This window comes from Somniosus microcephalus, chromosome 4 (genome assembly GCF_052327205.1).
Source record: "Somniosus microcephalus isolate GS21.2 chromosome 4, FLI_Smic_1.0, whole genome shotgun sequence".
NCBI lineage: Eukaryota > Metazoa > Chordata > Chondrichthyes > Squaliformes > Somniosidae > Somniosus > Somniosus microcephalus.
In genome coordinates, this window is record NC_140990.1 from 186,159,077 (window position 1) to 186,177,553 (window position 18,477).

Below are 18,477 nucleotides of genomic sequence, written 5' to 3' on the forward strand. Positions count from 1 at the left end.
AATAAAAGAAACTACGATGGTATGAGGTGCGAGTTGGCTAGGATGGATTGGGGAACGTTACTTTAAGGGTTGACGGTGAATAGGCAATGGCAAACATTTAAAGATCGCATGGATGAACTACAGAATTTGTTCATCCCAGTTTGGCATAAAAAAACAAAAAAGGTGACTCAACCGTGGCTAACAAGGGAAATTAGGGATAGCATAAGATCCAAGGAGAGGACATATAAATTGACCAGAAAAAGCAGCAAACCTGAGGATTGGGAGCAGTTTAGGATTCAGCAAAGGAGGACAAAGGGATTCATTAAGAGAGGGAAAATAGAGTATGAGAGTAAGCTTTCAGGGAACATAAAAACTGACTGTAAAAGCTTCTATAGATATGTGAAGAGAAAAAGATTGGTAAAGTCAAGCATAGGTCCCTTGCAGTCAGAATCAGGGGAATTTATAATGGGGAACAAAGACATGGCCGACCAAACATACTTTGGTTGTGTCTTCACAAAGGAGGACACAAATAAACTCCCAGATATGTCGGGGAACATAGGGTCTAATGAGAGGGAGGAACTGAATGAAATCAGTATATGTAGGGAAATGGCGTTAGGGAAATTGACGGGATTGAAGGCCGATAAATCCCCAGGGCCTGATAATCTACATCCAAGGGTACTTAAGGAAGTGGCCCTAGAAATAGTAGATGCATTGCTGGTCATCTTCCAAAATTCTATAGACTCTGGAACAGTTCCCATGGATTGGAGGGTAGCTAATGTAACCCCACTATTTAAAAAAGGTGGTAGAGAAAAAACAGGGAATTATAGACTGGTAAGCCTGACATGGGTAGTGGGGAAAATGCTAGAGTCCATTATAAAAGATGCAATAGCAGAGCACTTGGAAAACAGTGACAGGATCGGACAAAGTCAACATGGATTTACAAAAGGTAAATCATGCTTGACTAATCTACTGGAATTTTTTGAGGATGTAACTGGTAGAATAGATAAGGGAGAACCACTGGATGTGGTGTATTTGGACTTACAGAAGGCTTTTGATAAGGTCCCGCATAAAAGACTAGCGTGTAAAGTTAAAACCCATGGGATTGGGGGTAAGGTACTGACTTGGATAGAAAACTGGTTGGCAGACAGGAAGCAAAGAGTTGGAATAAACGGGTCTTTTTCCGAGTGCAAGGCAGTGACTAGTGGGGTACCGCAGGGATCAGTGCTAGAACCCCAGTTATTCACAATATATATTAATGATCTAGACGAGGGAACGAGATGTAATATCTCCAAGTTTGCAGACGACCCAAAGCTGGGTGGGCGTGTGTAGTGTCCGTGTGTTGATAAAGACACTGAAGACAGGAGTTGGTTCATAGGTATTTACTAAGCAAAGTCTGGGGGGGGGGGGGGGGGGGGGGTTCTAACGGATATACACAATATACAGGCTTATATAGCCCGAGTGGCAATTACCGGCATTACAGCACACCTGGGGCTCTGAAAGGCACATACACCACAATTCCTCCCCTTTTAGCTAACCAGTACATCATATTTTAAGTAATTATTAATTACGTTATAAGCAAAATAATATACACTGCTGTAGTTAATTAATTATAAGTTAGTCTCTCAGGAGGCTTCCTGACTCGGTCCAGATAACGCCTCGGGGGTGTAGTAGTTTCTTCTGGCAAGGCTGATTCGGCTTGAATGCCAGTGTCGGGTTCATCGGGTTCCAGTATCACCGGATCGGAGGTAGATATGGGTATCTCTACTTCATCGTTAGATGTATAGAGTTGTGGTGTAGGTTGTCCCTTTTCGGATGACTTTATGATTTGGTCAGCATGGCACCTTATTATGCTTTCTCCGATGTCCACGGTATACATCAGTGGTCCTAGTCGTGTGCAGATAGTTCCAGGCTGCCATTTCTCGGTACGGTAGTCCCGGGCCAAAACTTGTTGACCTATCTGGAAGGTTCTAGTTGGCCTTTCATTCATGCCTTGAAACTGCCGGTTCTCCACGTCCCATCTAATGTTGGGCTTGACCAAATCCAGCCGGCATCTTAGGTTTCTCTTGAAGAACATCATGGCGGGAGTTTGGTTGGTAACCATATGTGTTGCATTCCTGTATGCGAATAAGAAGTTATCCACCTTGTGCTGAAGTTTTATGTCTTCATTACCCATGGCCTTTATGGCCTTCTTGAAGGTCTGGACAGTTTCAGCCAATCCATTGGTGGCGGGATGGTATGGGGCGGACATGTAGTGCTTAACCCCATTGTTTTTTTAAGAACTTTCTGAATTCTTCGGACACAAATTGTGGTCCATTATCAGAACATATCTGTTCCGGCAGCCCATTCCTGGCAAATATGGTCCTTAATACTGTGATGGTTTTTTCCGTGGTGGTGGAGGACATCTTTATTACCTCCGGCCACTTGGAGTGTGCATCAACCGCGATTAAGAACATTGAGTCCATAAATGGACCAGCAAAGTCGATGTGCACCCTTTGCCAGGGAGATGAGGGCAACTCCCATGGATGTAGAGGGGCTTGTGGTGGAGCGTTTTGGACCTTCTGGCATCCTAGGAAGCTCTTGGTCATTTCTTCGATGTCTCCATCGATACCTGGCCACCATACAAACGCCCTAGCTAGGTTCTTCATTTTCACTCCACCCAGATGCCCCTCGTGAAGCTCCTTTAGCACTTTATCCTGGAGTTTGGGTGGAATCGCCACTCTGGATCCACACATCAAGGTTCCTCGGCACACTGACAGCGGTTCTCTTCTTTGCGAGAATGCTGGCAACAGTGGTTCGCCATTTGCTGGCCATCCCTTCACTGTTAAATCGTAGACCCGTGAGAGAGTCGGGTCATTTCTCGTCTCCCTTTCAATGGCAGAATTTGTCACTGGTAGACATTCCACTATGGTAGAGTGGAACATCTCTACTGGGTCTACTGTAGGTGCCTCTTCTACCGTTGGCAACGGTAGGCACGATAAACCGTCAGAATACAAAGGGTCAAAACAGCATGGGAATGCTATGGTGTATTGGTGTGCCCCTACAAAAAGGGACCACCTCTGTAGCCTTTGCGCTGTCATAATGGGAACACCTTTTTTAGGGTTGAATATGGAGATGAGGGGTTGATGGTCAGTCAACAAGGTAAATTTTTGTCCGTGTAAGTAATGGTTGAATTTCTTCACTCCCCATACCAGGCTGAGTGCTTCCCTGTCGATTTGGGCATAGTTACGCTCAGCTGAGTTTAATGAGCGTGACGCAAAAGCTATCGGCCGTTCTGAGCCATCAGGGAATTTATGGGATAATACTGCTCCTATGCCGTAAGGGGATGCATCGCACGCCAGTCTGATTGGCAGTGATGGGTTGTAATGAGCCAAAACTTCTTCGGATGTAATTAAGTCTTTGCATTTATGGAAGGCACGTTTACAGTCTTCGTTCCATTTCCAAATCACTCCTGTTTGTAGCAGTTCATTAAGAGGGTGTAGAAGAGTTGATAAGTTCGGTAAAAATTTATGATAGTAATTTATTAATCCCAGGAACGACCTTAATTGTGAAACATTTTCAGGTGCTGGGGCTTTTATGACCGCTTCAATTTTTTCAGGTGACTTATGCAACCCTTCATTATTAATTATGTGGCCACAATATGATATCTGATTTTGGAAAAATTCGCACTTGGGCGATTCGCTCGTAGGCCCCGTTCTTTCAGCCTAGTGAGCACCTGCTCCAAATTGGCAAGGTGCTCGTTGTCGTTTTCTCCTGTTACAAGGATGTCGTCTAGGTAGCATTGAGTCCCCGGAATCCCTTGCAGGACTTGCTCCATAGCTCTTTGCCAGATAGCTGGAGCTGATGCTACTCCAAAAACCAGTCGATTGTACTGGTACAGGCCTTTGTGTGTGTTTATCGTGAGATACTTTTTAGAGGCCTCTTCAACCTCCATCTGTAGATATGCCTGTGTCAAGTCAATTTTGGTGAAACGTTTCCCTCCGGATAGTGAGTCGAAAATATCTTCTATCCTCGGAAGAGGATACTGTACCGTGTGAAGGACCGGGTTTACAGTCACCTTGAAGTCACCACAGATGCGAATTTTTCTCTGTTCTTCAGATTTATCTTTATTCAATGCTTTTTTCATGACTGGAACGATGGGTGTTGCCCATTCGCTCCAATCTATTTTGGATAATACGCCTGCTTTTTCCAAATTCTCCAGCTCTGCCTCGACTGCTGGACGTATTGCATATGGCACCGGTCTTGCCTTAAAAAACTTGGGAATTGCTGCATCTTCCACTTTTATTGAGGCGGTGGTGCCTTTCAAGGTTCCTAGTTTCTCTTGAAACACTTCTTTGGCGTTGGCCAAGATGTCTTTTAATCGTTCAGGTATGATGTCATCATTGTTTTTTTTTCCTTACTGGTCACCGTCAGTGCCTGAATGGAGTGCCAGTCTAAACGTATCTTCCTGATCCATTCACGTCCCAACAACGGTGGACCACCATCTTGTAGAATGTATAAATACAACTTTTGTATTTCTTTGCCGTTGTATACAACAGGCACCCTTATTTTTCCTTTGGGGTATACTTTCTGCCCCGTATATGTTTTTAAGATAATGGATGTGTCTTTTAGAGGTATATGCGAAAATAGCCTCTCGTAATCCCGTCGATTTATTACGGTTAGAGCTGATCCTGTATCTAGCTCCATTTTAACTGCGGACCCTGCTATTGTGAGGGTAACCCAAATGGTTTGGTAATCATCTTTGGCAAGTACATTATGTAATTTGAGACAGCTTAGTCTCTTGTTTTCGAAGTCGCTATCGCTCTTCTGGTCTTCGGAGCTACTGTCCGCCATCATTTGTACCTTCCTGTACTTTTCTTTATTGATTTTTTTTTTTCCTGTCAGTGGATTTATTTTGTCCAGATCGGCATACCCGTGCAATGTGTCCAATCTTTCCGCATTGCCTGCATGCTTTGTCCTTGAACCAGCAGTCCCTCTGGTTATGGGTGGATCTGCCGCAGCGATAACATCTTTCGAAACCCTGTGTCATTTCATGGGTGCCGAAGTCCTGTGTCTTTTGTTGTATCTCTGCAGCTCCTTTTGCTGCTGCTTCGTATGATACAGCCATACTGAAAGCTTTGTCCAATGTTAAATCTTTTTCATAAAGCAGCCTTTTTTGTGTTCCTTCACTTAAGAGACCGCAAACGAATTTGTCTCGAAGATAATCTGATAGTCCTGCCCCGAATTGGCAGTACTTCGATAACTTTCTTAATTCGGTTAGGTAATCAGCGTTACTTTCATTCTTGTGTTGATTTCTCTTGAAGAACTTGAATCATTCCGCTATCAGCAGCGGTGTTGGGTTTAAGTGCTCCTGCAGGGTATCAACAATTTCTTTAAAATTCTTGTCCTTTGGTTTGGCTGGAGTGATTAAATTTCGTAACAGCCCGTATGTCTTTGCGCCCATTAAGTTCAGAAGTACTGAAGCTTTTTTTTCATCTTCTATTCCATTTGCAGTGCAACATACCTCTACTCTTTCCACGTATGTGGTCCAATCCTCTATTTCGCTATCAAAAGCATCAATATTGCCAGACTTAGGCATTTCAGAAAAGATATGGCACTTCCCGCGCTTTTTTTTCTTTTCTGTAGCAAAGATATGGCGCTTCCCGCGCTTTACCACCGCTGCTGCCAATAACAATGCTGTTTACTGCGGTTTCCGTTCTCTTTTTTTTATTTTTTTTTATTTACTGTTGGAGACGCGTTCCCGCCGGAGGTCTGAACGCTGACCTGCTTGCCACGCCGGCCGTCTCCCGAGTGCTCCCTCCCAGTCCGTTATTGCTTGCCTCCGATTTCGCTGCCTGTCTCAGCTGTAGAGCCAGCCGCTGGAGCCCCAGCCTGACGCCCAGGAAGGATTAGCGCAGTACCTGCCACCAGCTTGGCCAGCTGGTGAAACCACAGCTTCTCTCACTTCCTTGAGTCTTCTGGACGCCCGAGGAATCGATGTCCTCGAGGTGCTGCCGAATTGCAGGTAAGTCCGTTTCCACTTCGTCGCCACTGTAGTGTCCGTGTGTTGATAAAGACACTGAAGACAGGAGTTGGTTCATAGGTATTTACTAAGCAAAGTCTTGGGGGGGGGGGGGGGGGGGGGTTCTAACGGATATACACAATATACAGGCTTATATAGCCCGAGTGGCAATTACCGGCATTACAGCACATGCTCTTAAAGGCACATACACCACAGCATGTGTGCTGTGAGGAGGATGCAGAAAAACTCCAGTACGATTTGGACAGGTTGGGCGATTGGCCAGATGCAGTATAATGTGGATAAATGCGAGGTTATCCACTTTGGTGGCAAAAACAGGAAGGCAATTATCTGAATGGCAATAGATTGGGAAAAGGGGAAGTGCAATGAGACCTGGGTGTCCTTGTGCACCAGTCACTGAAGGTAAGCATGCAGGTGCAGCAGGTGGTTAAGAAGGCAATTGGTATGCTGGCCTTCAAAGCGAGAGGAATCGAGTACAGGGGCAAGGATGTCTTGTTGCAGTTGTGCAGGGCCTTGGTGAGACCACACCTTGAGTATTGTGTGCAGTTTTGGTCGCTTTATCTGAGGAAGGATGTTCTTGCCATGGAGGGAGTACAGCGAAGATTCACCAGACTGATAGCTGGGATGGCAGGAATGACGTAGGAAGAGAGATTGGGTCGATTAGGCTTATATTCGCTAGAGTTTAGAAGAATGAGAGGGGATCTCATTGAAACTTATAAAATTCTAACAGGACTAGACAGACTAGATACAGGAAGGCTGTTCCCAATGGCAGGGGAGTCCAGAACCAGGGGTCACAGTCTAAGGATAAGGGGTAAGTCATTTAGGACTGAGATGAAGAGGAATTTCTTCACCCAGAGAGTGGTGAACCTGTGGAATTCTCCACCACAGAAGACAGTTGAGACCAATTCATTAAATATACTCAAGAAGGAGATAGATATATTTCTTAAGGCTAAGGGGATCAAGGGATATGGGGAGAAAGCAAGGACAGGGTACTGAATTTGGATCAGCCATGATCGCATTGAATGGCGAAGCAGGCTTGAGGGGCCGAATGGCCTACTCCTGCTCCTATCTTCTATGTTTCTATGTCACTGTAACACTGGGGTACAATATTAGTGGATACAGGGCTGTCACTGTATAACACTGGGATACAGTACTGGTGGATACAGGACTGTCACTGTGTAACACTGGGGTACAGTATTGGTGGGTACAGGACTGTCACTGTATAACACTGGGCTACAGTATTGGTGGGTACATGACTGTCACTGTATAACACTGGGGGACAGTACTGGTGGATATAGGTATGTCACTGCATTAACACTGGGGTACAGTATTAGTGGATACAGGTCTGTCACTGCATTAGCACTGGGGCACAGTACTGTTGGATACAGGTCTGTCACTGCATTAACACTGCAGTACTGCAGTCTAGTGTCAGTCAATGCAAAATGATCCATCCCAATTTTGAGGACACAATCTCTAATTGTACTGCTGGGTGATTTTTCACAGTTTGGATGGATGTTGTTCAAATATTTCACTTGCTGATTATGATCCTGCTGTGAACACTGCATGGAGTGCTGGAGTGGAGCAGATTGTCAGTTACTAGTGGAGAGAAAGATCATTTTCCATACCTAAACCCAGCAGAGGTTTGAGTATCTGATTTTTCACATCGCTTAGCTTGCAGTGGAATCTCCTCTCTGATGATGCTAATTCGTGTAAACTGGCAATATAGCCCATTACGTTCCTGTCTGCAAGCACCAGGCACATCTGACCCCCAGCAAACAGGCTGTTTATGTAGCCAAGCTGAAATCAAACAGAGGACAACATTATTGCAATGCTGGAAGAGAACAAGAACCAGTCAACAAGTCTGCATTCCATCTACCTGCACAGCAGAGTAACTACGGAGGCTGTGGATAGGGTTACAGAACACATGAGCAATACTACAGCCAGTTCCAGAAAACGGGTCCAAGAATCACCACGGGATCCAGCAGAAAGTCCCCTAAACATTCATTCCTCCAGTGGCCGAAAGCAGGTCCTCGAGAAGTAGAAAATATTGTTATTCACTCAGAGTACAAGGCCAGCCTACTCAAAGAATGAAGGTGCGTTTATACAGTGCCCTTCACATTATCCGGACACTCCAAATCACTTGAGTCCACAAGTTAGCTTTTTTTTTTTTAAAAAGTGTAATCACTTTTGTAACATTAGGAAAACGCAGCAGCACACAGCAAGGAGGTAAACAATCAGATAATCTGTTTTAGTGATGTTGATTGAGGATAAATATTGGCCAGGACACTGGGGAGAACTCCCCTGTTGTTCTTCGAATGATGTTATGGGATCTTTTACATCCACCAAAGAGGGCAGACATTTCATCAGAAAGATGCCACCTCTGACAGTGCAGCATTCCCTCAGTACTCAAAGGATATAGAATATAACCCTGAACCCACTGCTCCTCACCAAATACCCTCTATGAGCCTCTCAATTAGATTTGTTTGCAATCAATCCCAACTAACCAGTCTTGACAAAGGGTTTTGACCTGAAACGTTGACTCTATTTCTCTCTCCACGGATGTTGCCTGGCCTGCTGAGTTTTTCCAGCATTTTCTGTTGTTATTTCCCAAGTAACCATTGCTCTATAACAACTTGCATTTATTTAGCACCTTTAGCATAGTAAAATGTCCCAAGGTGCTTCACAGGAGCGTTAGCAAACAAAATTTGACACCAAGTCACATAAGGAGATATCAGGACAGATGACCAAAAACTTGGTCAAAGAGGTAGGTTTTAAGGAGCATCTTAAAGGAGGAGAGAGGTGTGGAGGCTTAGGGAGGGAATTCCAGCGCTTAGGGCCATGGCAGCTGAAGGCACGGCCACCAATGGTGGAACGATAAAATCGATCTCTCAGATTACACCTGTAACTCACCCACAGTGAGGTGAAAAGGCAGCCCAGATGTTCTGATTAAATGTAGAGATAGATGGTTCCCCCAACTGAACCCCAATTTCCCCCCTGAAGATACTGATTCTTACTCAGACAGATCCCCAGGTGCCGTCTGGTACTTGAAGTGGCCGTTCATGTATAACCCTGGACGGGAAGTGCCGGTGAGGTTTTCAAGCATGGCGCTCCCTCCTCACCCCTTCATAATATTCACAAACACACACTGCAGTAGGGGGTCACCGGATAGGTGATCAGAAGCAGGAACCCTCCCTAACTCAAGGCACTGAGGCAAAGTGTCACTCCCTACTCCTCTCCCAACTGAGATCAGCTCACTCAGCACAGACTGGGGGTGGGGGGGGGGGGGGGGGGGGGGGAGAAACCTTCTCGTGCCTATGACTCAGGGGATATGCTGGCTTTACAAACTAGACCACAGGGGGGAGCCACTAGGATACCAGCATCGTATTGAAGAAACGGTGAAATACCAGCACGCATTGGCCACTTTCAACAGCAAGAATGGTGGTACTTGGGTTAATGGGAAGGTCTGTGGATACCCCACTCACTGTCCCAGAGTGGAGGAGCCAAAACTATGCCAATGCCCAGTAGCACCTGATGGGTCTGCATACCGGGGCACCACTAGATTGATTCCTGGAATGGGAGGGTTGCCCTATGAGGAGAGATTGAGTAGAATGGGCCTATATTACAACAGTGGCTACACTTCAAAAGTACATCATTGACTGTAAAGCGCTTTGGGACGTCCAATGATCGCAAAAGGCACTGTATAAATGCAAGTCTATCTTTCTTTTTATATTCGCTGGAGTTTAGAAGAATGAGAGGTGCGCTCATTGAAATGTATAAAATTCTTAGACGGCTTAACAGGGTAGATGCTGAGTGGCTGTTTCTTCTGGCTGGAGTGTCTGGAATTAGGGGTCAGAGTCTCAGGCTAAGGGGTCAGCCATTTAGGACTGAGATGAGGAGAAATTCTTCAATCAGAAGGTTATGAATCTTTGGAATTCTCTACCCCAGAAGGAATGAGAATTGATAGATTTTTGCACGAAGGGAATTAAGGGATATAGCGGGAAAGTAGAGTTGATGTCAGCCATGATCTTATTGAATGGCAGAGCAGCTTTAAGGGGCCAAATGGCCTACTCCTACTGCCTATGCTCTTATGTTTGCTGTTGGTGTGATTTATGCCAATACATAAATATCTTACAACTTGTTTTTAAAATAAGCAAACATTGAGGGAGCAAAATGAGGTTACACACCATCTGGTCCGTCACAAATTAGTAATCCCTGCATCCTACTTCAATAAGTGCCTTTTACAAAGGCTCATCATTTAGGGTTATAAGTTACAATGGAGCTTTATTAATCAAAGACAGTTTACATCATCATCATTGGATCCTTTCATGTGTTAGAGAATATAGCCAACACTTGCCAGTAAGTTGCACAGTGGACAGCCCACACTGTGCCTGGAGGAGAATTACTGCCACTTCAAACTCGCACATCATTCAATCCCTAGGATCACTGACAATATTCTCTGCGCAACACACTCAAGCAAGCCCAGGAAACAATAAACTGGAAGAGCAGCTTAGAACAACCACCTGTAACAAACAGCCATTGATGTTCTATTTCACAGAATAGATCTTTTACTGCTGGTCATTTGCCGTGATTTCCGTACAAGGATCACCAGTACACACATGGAAGGTATCAGGCACTTGGCTACTTCACAGCTTTGTGACAAAAAAAATTCAGCAATGGGACACCAGTTGAAGTTGTAAATACGAGAGCACAATATGACTGCTCTTTCACATGGATAATTCCACTGAGTCAGGGGGTTTATGAATTAGTCAGAAATGCTAGAAGTAGAACTGATGTGATAAGATTTTTAACATTTTTCAATCACATAGTCCAGTGAGGGGAATTAAGTCATGTTCAATAACTCCGTACAACTACACACAGTAACACTAACCCTGCTCAATACAGTAACTCCATACAGTTACACAGTGATTAATCCTTACCCTGCTGTATAAACAAGAATTCCATACAGTTAGTGAGTAACCCTTACTCTGAACACAATAAATCCATAGTTATACAGTGACTAATCCTTACCCTGCTGTATAAACTGTTATAGAAGAAATGGCAACTTAAAGCCAAGCAATCTCTAGTACTTTTAGTCTGTGCTACAATTCTCAAATATTTTTAAAGCAAAGATTGTTTAAGTTAATCATTTTACCTCATTAAACTTACATAAATGCCCAAAATTGTAAACAATTTTTAAAAATTTGTTTACAGATCAACATAAATATTTTACTAGTCCCCAACTAGAAAGGCTCATTTTTCATTTCTAGCTGTGTAGGTACAAGAACTGACTGGTTGGGCAGCCACACATTAAATATACATCAACAGTACTGTTTCATGTTTAATGGCTTTTTGGTGCCACCTATTCAGGGTCAAGTCCATTTAGTACGCAAACCAGAATTGCAGGAAAATTGTACAACCACAAAAGACCACAACTGATCCCCGGCCGATGTTATTTTAATTTAAGTTGATAAGCTTTATTTGACATGTTCTTAAGTTGCAGATAACTTGTACAACCACAAAAAACCACCACACTGCCCAGGGACAGAACACACCATCATACTCGCACATCCAAAATTCTTTCAAATATCACACTTACTCCCTCAACATGCAACAGAATAAAGTGTGATCCAATTAAGAATAAACAAGTAGACGAAGAAAAATAGCAAAAGAGAACAGCAATGGAAACTGTGAGGAGAAAGAATTTTGAGTCAATACACAAAAGAACAATTTAGGAGTCAAAATTTTGTGCGAAATGTTAGGACTTGGGGACCAAGCAAAAACACAACTATCCTACCCAATCCACACACAAGGAACAGAAACTCTGCTGCTCCTTCAATGGGGGGAAAAAAACTACAATGCTCCAAAATGGATTTTCACACAACACAGCAGCTGGACAGTGATCAATCCAATCACATGCCCAGACACCACAGAGGCTCCACCATATCCAAATTACAGGGTTCAACTAGCTAATACAAAGCCTGAGTGTTCGATGAGCCTAACTACTTGGAGCAGAAATTAATACATTGTGTGTTGAGAGAATTCCACCCCACCAACAGGTTGCAGCTGTGTCCTGGTCTATTAATAACCAATAAATGGCTTATCGTTACCCTGAACAAGCGGCAGGTGTTCCCCCTGATACACAGGCTATTGGAGCAGTCAGTTAAAAGGTCAGGAATAAACCAACCTACTTGCTTTTTTTGTACTTATGAAATGTGTGTTTCCCCTCAAAGCATCACCAAACCAGCTGGTTATCTTCCTTCAGAATTGGCTGTGGAGGTAGCTGCCTTTTTACTGAGAAACCAGGGCCAAGTGACAGTGCAGGATGCAACCAGAGTTTAAATATTTAAAAACAGGATGAAGTGAATCAGGACATACTAATTTAAGAAGAAGAAAGGAAAGAGTTCTGCAGCTTTGAAACCCTGAGAATAAATGCTTTAGAGTAGGGTGAGTCTCCATTTCAACACCGGGTGGAAGCAGAGTATGTGAAAAATGATTGTCCTCTTGACCCCATTTTATACCATAGAATCATACAGCATAGAAAGAGGCCATTTGGCCCATCATGCCTGTGCCAACTCTTTGAAAGAGCTATCCAATTAGTCTCTTTCCCCATAACAATGTAAATTTTTCCTTTTCCAAGTTTAAATATACAATTCCCTTTTGAAAGTTGTTATTGAATCTGCTTTCATTGCCCTTTCAAGCAGTGCATTCCAGATCATAAAAACTAGCTGTGTAAAAGAAAATGTTCTTATATTGTCTCTGGTTCTTTTGACAGTTACCTTAAATCTGTATCCTCTGGTTACTGGTCCCTCTGCCTCTGGAAACAGTTTATCCTCATTTACTCCCTTCATGATTTTGAACACCTCTATCAAATCTTCCCTTAACCTTCACTGCTCCAAGGAGAATAACCCCAGCTTCTCTAATCTCTCCATGTAACTGAAGTCCCTCATCCCTGACACCATTCTCGTAAATCTCCTCTGCACCGTCTCCAAGGCCTTGACATCTTAAAGTGTGGCACCCAGAATTGAACACAATACTCCAACTGGGGCTGTGTTTTATAGAAGTTTAGCATAACTTCCTTGCTTTTGTACACTCTGCCTCTATTTATAAGACCAAGGATCCCGTATGCCTTTAACCTCCTTTTCAACTTGCTCTGTCATCTTCAAAGATTTGTATGCGTACACCCTAGGTCTCTGTTCCTGCACCCCCTTTAAAATTGTACCATTTACTTTATATTGCCTCATCACTTTACTTACAAAAATAAATTGCATAACACTTGTGTTAAATTTTATTTGCCACGTGTCTGCCCAAGTCTATCTGAAGTCTGCTACTATCCTCCTCACTGTTTACTACATTTGAGTTTCGTGTCTTCTGCAAACCTTGAAATGATTCCCTGTAAACCCAGGTCCTGGTCATTTATATCAAAAAGAGCAGTGATCCAACACTACTGTAGACTTCCCTCCAGTTTGAAAAACAGCCATTCAGCATTACTCTCTGCTTTCTGTCCCTTAACCAATTTCATATCCACACAGCCACTGTTCCTTTAATCACATGGGCTTCAATTTTGCTAACAAGTCTATTATGTGGTACTTTATTAAACTCCTTTTGAAAGTCCATATACACATCAACCGCACTACTCTCCTCAACCCTCTCCGTTACTTCATCAAAGAGCTCAATCAAGTTAGTCATACACAATTTTGCCTTTAACAAATTTCTGCTGGCTTTCATTTATTAACCCATATTTTTCCAAGTGCCAATTAATTTTGTCCCAGATTGTTGTCTCAAAGCTTCCCCACCACTGCCTTCAGGCTGACTGGCCTGTAGTTACCGGGTTTATCCTTCTCCCCTTTTTTGGTTGCAAATGTTAGATCCCTGTTCATTCAGTCCTCTGGCACCACCCCCCTATCTAAAGAGGATTGGAAGATTGTGGCCAGAGCCTTCTCAATTTGCACCCTTACTTCCCTCAGGAACCTAGGATGCATCTCATCCGGACTGAGTGGTTTTTCTACTTTGACTGCTGCCAACTTCTTTAGTTCCACTTTCTTTATTTTTATCCTATTCAATTTCTCTACTACCTCCTCCTTTACAGTGACATTGACAGTATCCTATTCTTTTCTGAAGGCAGATACAAAGTACTCATTTAGTAACTCAGTTATGCCCTCTGCCTCCACAAGAATATCTCCTTTGACTACCTTTTTACTATTTATGTTTATAAAAGACTTTTGGGTTCCCTTTTATGTTACCTGCTAATCTATTCTCATGCATTTTCCTTGTCCCTCTTATTACCTTTTTCAGTTCTCTCTACTTTTTGTAATCATCTTGGTTCTCTACTGTATTATGAGCCTGACATTTATCATAAGTCTCCTTTTTCTGTTTCATTTTAATCTCTATCTTTAGTCATCCAGGGAACTCTAGCTTTGGATGCCCTTCCTTTCTCTCTCGTGGGAATATGTCTAGTCTGTACCCGAACCATCTCCTCTTTGAAGGTCTCCCATTGTTCGTTTACTGTTTTACTTACCAATCTTTGATTCCAATCCACCTGGGCCAGATCCTGTTACAACTCACTGAAATTAGCCCCTCTCTAGTTGAGTGTTTTCACCTTTGATTGTTCCTTGTACTTTTCCATAACTATTCTAAACCTGATGATATTATGATCACTGTTTCCTAAATGCTCCCCCACTGAAACATGCTCCACTTGCCCCACTTCATTTACCAAAATTAAATCCAGCACTGCTTCCTTCCTTGTTGGGCTGGAAACACACTGATCAAGAATGTTCTCTGGTATACATTTGAGGAATTTTTCCCCCTCTTTGCCCTTTACATTGCTATTTTCCCAGACTATATTAGGATAATTGACGTCCCCCATTATCATTACACTAAAGTTCTTTCTGTAATTTTCCTGAAAATTTGCTCCTTCATCTCCTCCTTACGATTTGGGGCCCAAACTATATGCCCAGCAGTGTAACAGCTCCTCCCTCTATTGTTCCTTAATTCTCACCAAATAGATTCTGTCTTTGAACCCTCGAGTACATCATGCCTTTCTCGTGCTGCAACAGTATCTTTGATCAATACTGCCACCCCCCTCCTTTTTTTTCCTTCCCTATCTTTCCTAAATATTTTGTTGCCAGGAATATTAAGTGCCCATTCTTCCCCTCGTTTGAGCCAGGTTTCTGTTATTACCATGATATCATAATCCCAGATGGCTACTGTGCCTGAAGCTCACCAAATTTATTTACCATTCTCCGTGTGTTGACTGACATGCAATCTAAACCCATCTTAGTCTGCCTCACTTTTCCCCTGTCTGATCCCTCCTAGTTCAGAGCTACCCTTTATTCTCATGCATCGAAGTCAACCACCTTCCCTGGTAATTTACTCCATAACTCCATATCACCGTTCGAGTGAAAAAGTTCCCCCTGACGTCCATTATTACTTTTAATGTCCTCATCTGTCACTTGTATCCCCCGGTATTTGAGGGTTTTGAGTTAAAGCATTCAAACAAAATATGTAATTTATCTGAAAATGATACAACTCTGGGTAAGAACATAAAGTCAAGGATGAGAAACCCGATTTGGCCCATGGTAGTTGAACCCACTCACTTTTAAAGATTTGGTTTAAATTTATGTTCTGCTTGTGTGACTTTCCTCAGAGTAATATTCTGGATTCACCATGTATATCTCATTGAATAATAAAGAACATCATGAGCTTCACTTGCCTTACTACAGACTGACAGAAGCACTGGTTGCTGGGTGTAGGTATGACCACGATCAGTGTTGCTGGCCTCTTGCAACACCTGTTGTCCACAGTAATAGACGTTGGGCTGGAAGAATTCCCCATCGGCCAAAAAGAGGGAATGTTCCTGTCCTGCTGCCACATCCCACACACGGACACTCTCGGGGATCTGCACCAGAAAAGCACTCGGGTGTCAGATGCCACAACTTATACAGTAATAAATAATCAAAGAGTCAGTTTAATTATTTCAAACGGCTGTGTGATTTCTGTATCCATACAATAAACAATCAACAGTAGCTTAACCTCTGTAAACTTAATTTTTTCCTCCTCCTCCCCTCTCCTGAAGGTGTTGGCTCTTGCTGGGTGTGCAGTTCCATTGACAACAATAACTGCTACTGATATAATGCCTTTAACTTAGAAAAACCTCCCAAGGTGAAAGAGGAGAAAAGGAGCAGGCGCCAAGCCCTCGTGGCAGAGTTGGGAAAGGTGACCAAAAGCTTGGTGAGTGAAATGTGTTTTGAGGAGGATTTTAAAGTTGCAGAGTGAGGTGCAGAGACCGAGGGGTTGGGGGCGGGGGAGTTGCAGAGCGTCAAGCCAAGATAACTCAAGATAATCAAAGGAGAGAGCCGAGAGAAAGGGATGCACAGAAAGCCAGAGTCGAAAGAGAACGGGAGCTGGAAAAGGTTCAGAGGTTGGGTGGGCAAGGGATTTGTGGATGAGCACGAGCATTTTTTATTCAATCTGTTTGGAGACAGGAAGCTAGTGCAGTCAATGAGGGACGAGGTGATGGGCGAGTAGGGCCGAGTGAGGGTCTGGATGCAGGCTGCAATGTTTTATAGATCATTTAGCATTGATAGAGGATGAAAATCATCATGGCCAATGCCCGTTCATGTTGTGACAGCGGACACCAGAAGTATGCTCATGTTACTTCTCTCGTCAGCCGTGGCTCACTTGGTAGCTCGCTCACCTCGGAGTCAGAAGGTTGTAGGTTCAAGCCCCTTATTACAGACCTGAGCCCATAGTCTAGGCTGGCACTTCAGTGTAGTACTGAGGGAGTGCTGCACTGTGGGAAGTGCCATCTTTCAAATGTGTCATTAAACCAAGGCCCCGTCTGCCCTCTCAGCTGGACGTAAAAATCCCACAGCAATATTCAAAGAGCAGGGAAGTTCTCCCAGTGTCCTGGCTAATATTCATCCCTCGACCAACATCACTAAAAACAGATTATCTGGTCATTTATCAGTGCTGTTTGTGGGACCTTGCTGTGCACAAACTGGCTATTGTGTTTCCCTACATTAAAATACTTCAAAATAGTTCATTGTCTGAGATGTGCTTAGATCATTAAAAGCACTATATAAATGCAAGTTCATTTTTTCTATTCTTTATAATAGAGTACAATAGTGTAGTGGTTATGTTACTGGGCTAGTAATCCAGAGGCTTTGATGAATGAGTTCAAATGTAAATTCAGTTTTAAAAAAATCTGGAAATAAAAAGCTGGTATCAGTAACAGTGACCATGAAGCTGTTGGATTGTCATAAAAACTCAACTGGTTCATTAATGTTCTTTTGAGAAGGAAACCTTCTGGCCTATATGTGACTCCAGTTTCATGCCAATATCTCTGGAGTGGGGTTGGAACATAAGAACATAAGAAATAGGAGCAGGAGTAGGCCAATCAGCCCCTTGAGCCTGCTCCACCATTCAATAAGATCATGGCTGATCTGATCCTAACCTCAAATCTACTATCACTCTCCATCCCACCCGAACCCATGTGATCTTCCGGGAGAGGCGAAAAACCAGATTAAAAAACCCAATGGCCAATTTGGGAGAAAAAATCTGGGAAATTCCTCTCCAACCCATCTAGGCGATCGAAACTCTGTCCCTATATTTTCTACAGTACTTACCTTCTGTAAAGGCGATCTCCACCCCAGCCAGGAACAGGAATAAAACCATCTCCTGAAATCTAACAGAATTAGAACACAAGAAGTAGGAGCAGAACCAGGCTACACAGCCCCTGAGCCCGCTCCACTACCCACAGGGCCATGACCATTCCGAACCTAGACTCATGTCCAATTTCCTGCCCGCTCCCCGTAACCCTTAATTCCCTTTACTTCTAGGAAACTATCTATTTCTGTTTTAAATTTATTTAATGATGTAGCTTCCACAGCTTTCTGGGGCAGCAAATTCCACAAACCTACCACCCTCTGAGTGAAGAAGTTTCTCCTCATCTCAGTTTTGAAGGAGCAGCCCCTTATTCTAAGATTATGCCCCCTAGTTCTAGTTTCACCCATCATCGGGAACATCCTCACCGCATCCACCCGATCAAGCCCCTTCACAATCTTATGTTTCAATAAGATCGCCTCTCATTCTTCTGAACTCCAATGAGTAGAGTCCCAATCTACTCAACCTCTCATCATATGTCCACCCCCTCATCCCCGGAATTAACCGAGTGAACCTTCTTTGTACTGACTCGAGCGCAAGTATGTCTTTTCTTAAGTATGGACACCAAAACTGTATGCAGTATTCCAGGTGCGGTCTCACCAATACCTTGTACAACTGAAGCAATACCTCCCTATTTTTATATTCTATCCCCCTAGCAATAAAAGCCAACATTCCATTGGCCTTCTTGATCACTTGCTGCACCTGCATACTAACTTTTTGAGTTTCGTGCACCAGGACCCCCAGGTCCCTTTGTACTTCAGTACTTTCCAGTTTCTTGCCATTAAGATAATAACTTGCTCTATGATTTTTCCTGCCAAAGT

The 18,477-nt window shown here is 43.4% G+C and overlaps 1 protein-coding gene across 1 annotated transcript in view; it reads right to left on the reverse strand.

The window, feature by feature from the left end:
- Positions 1–18,477, reverse strand: part of LOC147120076 (alsin-like) — a 152,903-nt gene that overhangs the window by 73,987 nt on the left and 60,439 nt on the right. The window contains 2 exon segments of the mRNA XM_085985617.1: positions 7,621–7,792; positions 15,705–15,890. Coding sequence (XP_085841743.1) covers positions 7,621–7,792; positions 15,705–15,890 — 358 coding nt within the window.